This window comes from Coffea eugenioides, unplaced genomic scaffold (genome assembly GCF_003713205.1).
Source record: "Coffea eugenioides isolate CCC68of unplaced genomic scaffold, Ceug_1.0 ScVebR1_156;HRSCAF=629, whole genome shotgun sequence".
Classification (NCBI taxonomy): Eukaryota; Viridiplantae; Streptophyta; class Magnoliopsida; order Gentianales; family Rubiaceae; genus Coffea; species Coffea eugenioides.
The window spans coordinates 50,193-57,411 of NW_020861981.1; the positions used below are offsets into that span (position 1 = coordinate 50,193).

The window sequence follows — 7,219 nt, forward strand, 5'->3', positions numbered from 1 at the left end:
AGCACCATTAGATGTAGGTTTTAGGTGTCTTTAGAGATATAAAAAGGAGTAGCGGGCAAGAGGCAGAGAGGGGGGACGGCTGTAGGAAAAAAGCTACGGGAGGTTTTTGAGAGTGACGGCCGAGGGAGATTAGAGAGGGAAGGAGGACGGCTGGGCTGAAAAGAAAGGCTGAGGGCAGCTGGGGTTCTGGGCAAGAAACCTACGGGTTGAGGAGAGAGTAGACGGATAGAGAGCTAAGGTGAGGCTGCAATCTGAGAAGTGAGAAAAAGCGAGAGAAAGCAAGGGGGATAGAGTTGACGGCTAAGAAAAGAAAACCAGAGAGCTTTGGTTGGCGGCTGTGGAGAGGAAATAACTAGAAGGGGAGGCTACGGGTAGTGAAAGGAGCGAGCTTTGGACGGGAAGAACCCAGAAACTAGGGGAAGCAAGGCAAAACGAGACAGCAAGGAGGAAGAAGGAGAGATTAGGTGCTGTCTCCTCAAGGAACGAAGAAGGTACTAGGACAGTTGACCCTCACAAGAAGCTGTTATCATCTCATTAAGCCAACATCAGTCACGGATCCTCACCAAGGGAGAATACAAGCGCTGTAAGTTTTTTTGGTTTTGCTTGTTGTTGTTCCGAGTCTTGCTTTGATTGTCTATGCTCCTTGGTGGCTGAAATGGTGGTTCGTTTGACGTTTGTTGTATGCGCGGCTTGACTGAGAGGTCATGAATGTCCTGCTGCCAAAACTCTGTTCAAAATCTTTTGATAGAAAACTTAGAGCTAAAAGCCATCAGCTTCTTGCATCTTGTTTGAATTTATGACTAATGTCTGTATGCTGAACAAACATAACTCAGAAATATAGCATGAAGTTTCGGCAATTCTGTTTTAATGTTGCCTTGATTGCTGCTTCTTCGTTTCTTGCTGCTTGTGTAAACTTTGATGTTGAGCTTCAGTGTTAAATGGAGTAAGTGCCCAATTTCTGGTTTGATTATGCAACTGGGTCTGTTTGTTGTTGGATGGTGATGTCTTCGTGTGCGCTGGTGGCATAACATCAGGCCATAACACTGCCCTTGTTTGCAAGCTAGAAGCTTTAGTTATTTCGGCTGTGTTGTTTGAACCGTAAGTTGGCAGCAGAAAAATTGCAGCAGGAAACCGTGTTTGAATATAACCTGGGATGTACCTTGAATGAGTTATTAGCTTGCATGATTTAATCTAATGTTTTATGATGGTTTAATGTAATTTTTCTGGGTTGTTAATAAGCTGCAAAAATGATGGGTGAATTCTTATTTTGTGATGAAAAAAAAAAAGATTTCTACAACGAGGGCGGTTTTTGGATTTGTTTCTACAAAGGGGGTCTTCGCATTCTCAGAATGCGAGCTCACCGAGCTCGCATTTTGCGAATGCGAGGTCGATTCGAGCTCGCATTCTGAGAATGCGAGCTCTGTGACCTCGCATTCTAAGAATGCGAGCTGTATGACCTCGCATTCTCAGAATGCGAGCTCACCTCGCATTCACAAGCTCCCCTACAACCGCCAAGACCCCATTTCGAAAAAAAAAAAGACCCAACAAAGAATAGCTGGTTGAATAGCTGTGGAACAGCAAAACAAAGAATTAGGAAGCGAATTTTGCTTAGCAAAACAAAGAAAACAGACAGACCTGGTTTCTGCACATCGAAGCATCGAAAGACCGGAGCAGACCGGAGCATCGAAAGACTGGTTTCGCGTTTGCCGCTTCCCAAAATTTGACCGCATTGCCGTCCCATTGCAACTGTCAAACAGCATAAAGGTTAGGCTTTTGCACTTGCAATGCCTCACGTATAGCTTTTTAAGTTTAATTAATAGTTGAATACTATCATCCAAGGGCAGGTTCAGATTTGTTGTGCAATTTGGGTGTAAATGTGATGTGGGTTGTGCTTATTTTTGCAATTTTTGTGGTGGATTTGAGGAAATACGTTATCTTTTTCGATGACTGGCAATTTTTCCATTTCCAATTAGTTGCAGTTTATTTGCAGATTTCTGCAATTATTGCAGAAAAAGCAAGATCCGAGCTCGGATACGACTAAAGTCAGAAAGATCCGACCTCGGATCATAAGGATCCGTGGTCGGATTTATAGTTGTTTACTCAGATCCGAGGTCTCGTCTGATCATCCGTTGAGAAGGATCCGAACCCTGTTGGATCCGAGGGCTTCAATAAATTATCCGAGCTCGGATCCGTCCATTTCATAATAATAAATGCGAGCTATTGTTTTATTTTTTTGGTTAAAATTTTTTGTGGATTTCAGCGTGCGAAAATTCGAGCTCTGTGAGTTCGCATTTGCTGAAGGCGAAGACCCTTTGGACGTAATCCCATGCTCAAAATGCCCCATTTGTAGAATTCTTTTAAAATTCATCCGAATTTTTTTTTAAAATCTATTTATCGACCCTATTACTTTTGGTCGAAACACTATGTACATTGGATATTGTATGTTTTGCAATTGGAGCTTTGGGACTTTATTGACATTATGTAGTTTATAGATTGGAGCTTTTGAATTTCATGGATATTTGGATTGTTTGACAGGGAGTTTGAGGCTATTTATAGGGGAGATTATGTCGAAATTTTTGTAGATCTTTCTTTGTGAGGGTAACTCACTATTAGGTTATTTGAAAAAATAACATTAATTTTGTAAGATTCATAGCTAGAATATCACATCATTGTGAATGTGGATCTTTTTATGAGGTGTGAATGTGGAGCCCAAATATATATAACTTCTAAATACATTTCTTACGCCTGTACTTTGAAAATTATAGGGTCTCTTGACAATATGTAGTGTGGCAAATGTGATTACTACTTAATCGGCTTCCCTTTTCGGATTGGTTGGCAGGGAGTTTTAGTGTAATTTTAGGGGAGACTCTGTCCAAATTTTCTAAAGATTGCGTTCGGTTTTAGGCTATTGCTATCGTTATTTATAGCATATTTCATACCTGTTTTTAATTTTTTCATAAACATATGGATCGAAATTAGTCTATATAATAGTTCCAATTTCGACCTATAGTCCATCCTCTCTTTCATTTGTTTGGACGCTTGGACTTCTAATTCTAATATATTGTCCCCAAAATAGGGATTCATTTTACAAACATGTCTGTAGAAAGACCTCTGCGGGTAAACCTATACTGGGGAGGACAAATACATTACGAAGGTGACTTTGTTTGTTATATGCCTCGTACTTCCAACCGGACATTAACTTTGAGGCATAGAATTGGATACGGGGAGTTGGTTGACAGGATTTACCACTATATTGGGGTCGATAAAGGGATGTTCAAGCTGAAATTGTTTCTTCGTCAACCGTTGGAGAGTTCCAAATATACTGTTTCCGCAGTGGTGGATGATGAAACTCTTGATGTAATGTACGATCTTTGGATCGAAAGAGTTTCATACATGGCGGAGATTTATATCGAGAAGGAAGAAATCGTCCAAATGCCTGTAGTTAATAGCGTATTCACTGGAGCAATAGGTACTGTTGGTCCAATGATGTCGCTGGTTCATGCATTCATGGATCCAACAAAGTTGCACTTCGGTTCTAGTGTAGTCGTTCCAGAGACTTCATCAGCATGTCATTATATGCATGGTGATCGATCTATGGATTCATTAGAACCAAGGCTCACATCAGGGTCCATGGGTGCCCAGGAATATTTTCATGGCCTGGATTCGATTCCAAGTTTTGGAGATCCAGGTCCATCATGCCATATTTCTCCAATTGGGATCGAGTCTAACCCTGGGCAAGGTTGTCGCAGTTCAGCTGAAAATGATGTATATGCTAGTATACACGATGGGCTCCTTGGCTCTCTTGAAGATGATGTGAAGATGAGAAGATGACCCGGAAGATGACCCGGAAGTTGATGCGGAAGAGGTTGAAGAGTCGGAGTCGCAAGATGTGTCTGGTAGTGATTCGGATGATGAGCATGAAGGTGGGGGTTTAAGAGTAAACCTCGATATGGACCACTTGGACAGACGCAATAGCACAGCTGGCAGCTCTGCATATGTGCCAAGAGGAATGACATTTTTCTCCGATCTTGGGAACATAGATCATGATGATATGGAAGAGGAGGATGGATTGGAGCGTATTGTAACATTCAGTGAGGAGAATAATAATATACGTCTTCATATGAGATTTGAGAGTAAGCAGCAGCTCAGCCGAGCAGTTAGGATGTGGTCCATCAATCACAATAGGGAGTTCAGAGTTATTGAGAGTAAGAGTAACACGTGGTTTGCTAAGTGCAAGTCATCAATTGATCGACATCCTTCCACTTCAACCGCGCCATCGTATCCACCATGCGAATGGTGTGTTAGAGCCGTAAAGAAAAAGACTCATGGAATGTGGCAAATTACAAAGTGGGTGAATGACCATAACTGCTTGGGCGACATGATTAGAAATAACAATACAAGCCTGACTGCTTCCGTTATTTCAAGGTACATCCTCCGTAGCATTGAAGATGACCCTGGATTAAAGGTCAAGAACATACTAAGTTCCGTTAAAGAAAACTTGAAGGTTGATGTGTCTTACAAAAAAGCCTGGTACGCGAGACGTAAAGCAATTGAGCTTGTGTTTGGATCTTGGGAAGCGAATTTTGCCGAACTACCACAGTATCTCGATGCACTGGTGCAATCCAATCCAGGCACCGTGGTGGAGTGGTCGCATCATTCGGATAGTTCGGATCGAGTTAAGACCTTTAAGTATGTATTCTGGGCTTTTGGACCGGCTATTGAAGCATTCCACATGTGCAGGCCGGTTATATGCGTTGATGGCACTCATTTGCGTGGCGAATACAAGGGCAAACTCCTTGTTGCAGTCACGCAAGATGCGAACAACCACATTCTGCCACTTGCTTATGCCATAGTTGATGAGGAGACGATTTCCAGTTGGTCGTGGTTTATGGAACAATTAAGATATAATGTGGCACTTGATCGACATCCTATATGTGTCATTTCCGATCGCCACAATGGTATCATCTATACTATGACACACTTTGACTATTGGGCGGAACCTTTAGCCTACCATAGATTTTGCCTGCGACATGTTAGGAGCAATTTGATGACACACTTCAAAGGTTTACACCTTCGTAAGTTGTGTTGGGCAATGGGAAGGGCAAGACAATTGCGCAAGTGGCGGATGTTCAGAAGAGAACTACGGAGCATGTTCCCAGATGCTTGGAATTATCTGTCAGCCATTAGTCCAGAAAAGTGGTGTCTATCTCACGACGATGGCCGTCGGTGGGGTATTCTAACTACCAACATATCCGAAAGCTATAATAATGTCTTGCGCGGGGCACGGCATTTGCCAATTCGTGCATGCATTGACATGACATTTCATCGGACAGTTGCGTTATTCAAGACGAGAAGGGAAGATGCTTCACATTGTCGCAATCCTTTTCCCCCAAGGATATGGCGGCGTTTTAAATATGCTGAGCGGAAGGCAGGCACCCACAGAGTCATTGAGTTCGATGGCCCATCGGGCGTATATAAGGTTATCACAGGGCGGCGCGTCGATGGTAAAGGAGGCAATACGCAAACCATCAGGTTTTTTGATAAGACATGCTCTTGTGGAAAGTGGCAGATATACAGACTTCCTTGTTCACACGCTTTGGCGGTGTGCAGGAATAGAGGTGACAATCCGGGATTGCTTGTGGACCAGCAGTTTACTAAAACAAGGTGGGCGGTCCAGTATTCAGGCATGTTTAACCCATTGCCGCATCAAGATACTTGGCTCTATCCTGGGTGGGCCCTGCAGGCAGACAAGAGCAAATTTATTACACGCCGGGCAGGGCGGGTGCGAGCTAGCAGAATTCGGAATGAGATGGATGAAAGGGATCCAGACGAACCAAGAAGATGTCGAAATTGTCATCAGACGGGTCACAATAGGAGAAATTGTCCGAATTATAGGCCTTGATTTTATCGACTCCCTAGATATTTTTGTTTCATGTTAGTTCAACTTTTTGAACGTGGGATTTATAGTCTAGTTCATTTGTGTTCGATGCTGGATTTATTCTAAATAACTACATTGCTGACTTGAATTTATCATTTGTCAAATGCGCTACTCGTTCAATGCTTTGATAAGTATAGAATTTCCTGTTTACACCTACAGCCCCAAAGTTCTCACTCGATGTATCTTAGTTCTTTGGTCAAATTTTGCTACAAAATAAAACATTCAGTTCGCGATTTATTGGTCAAAACTGGATACTGCCCACTTTTAGGGTTTTACTTATGCATGACTCACCGTCTTTAATTGATGTAGATATTTGCATCCGGAATATGGCCGACACTCCTATCCCTGCAGGTCTACATCCAGGACCATACGTGCACGACATTATTTCGGGGGGAACTGCACACCGGGCGCATTCAATTTTCCACGGACATATTGAGGGCAATCAGTTAGATGTCAGACGGTGTGACAGAGGATTTTGGTCGCATACGCCTATTCCTGATCGGGTTTTGCGTTATATTGCCTTGGCTGGATTTGAGGGCGTGCTTGAGAGTGGATATCAGATGGTTGATCATTCTTTGATCACATCTTTAGTCGAGAGATGGCGGCCCGAGACGCATACATTCCACCTACCGGTTGGAGAGGCTACCGTGACATTACAGGATGTAGAGGTGTTGTGGGGGTTGAACATCGATGGTCCACCGGTTATAGGGGTAGACACATACCGCAGCATTCAGGAGTGGGGAGCCATTTGTGAGGAGCTCCTTGGATTTTCGCCAGCAGTTGGATACTTTGATGGACAGAGGCTAAAGTTGGGATGTTTAGCAAGAGTGTTGGATACAGAGTTGCCACCCGATGCTTCAGATGGGGAATGTAGGCAGCGTGCGCGCATTTACCTCTTACTGATATTAGGTGGACACTTATTGTCCGATAAGTCCGGCAACAAAGTTCCTTTGTTGTATCTTCCATTACTGCGGGACTTGGAAACTGTTGGGCAATATAGTTGGGGTAGTGCGTGTTTGGCGACTCTCTATCGGTCACTTTGTGATGCCACGCATCCTGCCAAATCGGCTATTGCCGGTCCATTAGTTTTACTACAGGTACATTGCACTCAATAGGGACATTTATCACCGGACTTTTTCATTTTTCCATTTTGCACTTTTAACATTGATTCTAATTTTGTAACAGCTATGGATTTGGGAACATATACCAACCATGCGTCCGGACCGAATCGCGCCGTTGGAGCATTACCCTGGTCCATATGGAGCTAGGTGCGTCGTTTCG

The 7,219-nt window shown here is 43.3% G+C and overlaps 1 protein-coding gene across 1 annotated transcript; it reads left to right on the forward strand.

Annotated features, from left to right (window-relative positions):
- Nucleotides 1–3,949: 3,949 nt before the first annotated feature.
- LOC113755556 lies at nt 3,950–5,902 on the forward strand. The gene has a single exon (XM_027299531.1). The coding sequence runs from the start codon at nt 3,950–3,952 to the stop codon at nt 5,900–5,902; it is 1,953 nt and encodes a 650-aa protein (XP_027155332.1).
- Nucleotides 5,903–7,219: the final 1,317 nt, after the last annotated feature.

Excerpts from the sequence above, each read along its gene's own strand:
- LOC113755556 (XM_027299531.1), top strand. The coding sequence starts at position 3,950 with ATGGACCACTTGGACAGACGCAATAGCACAGCTGGCAGCTCTGCATAT.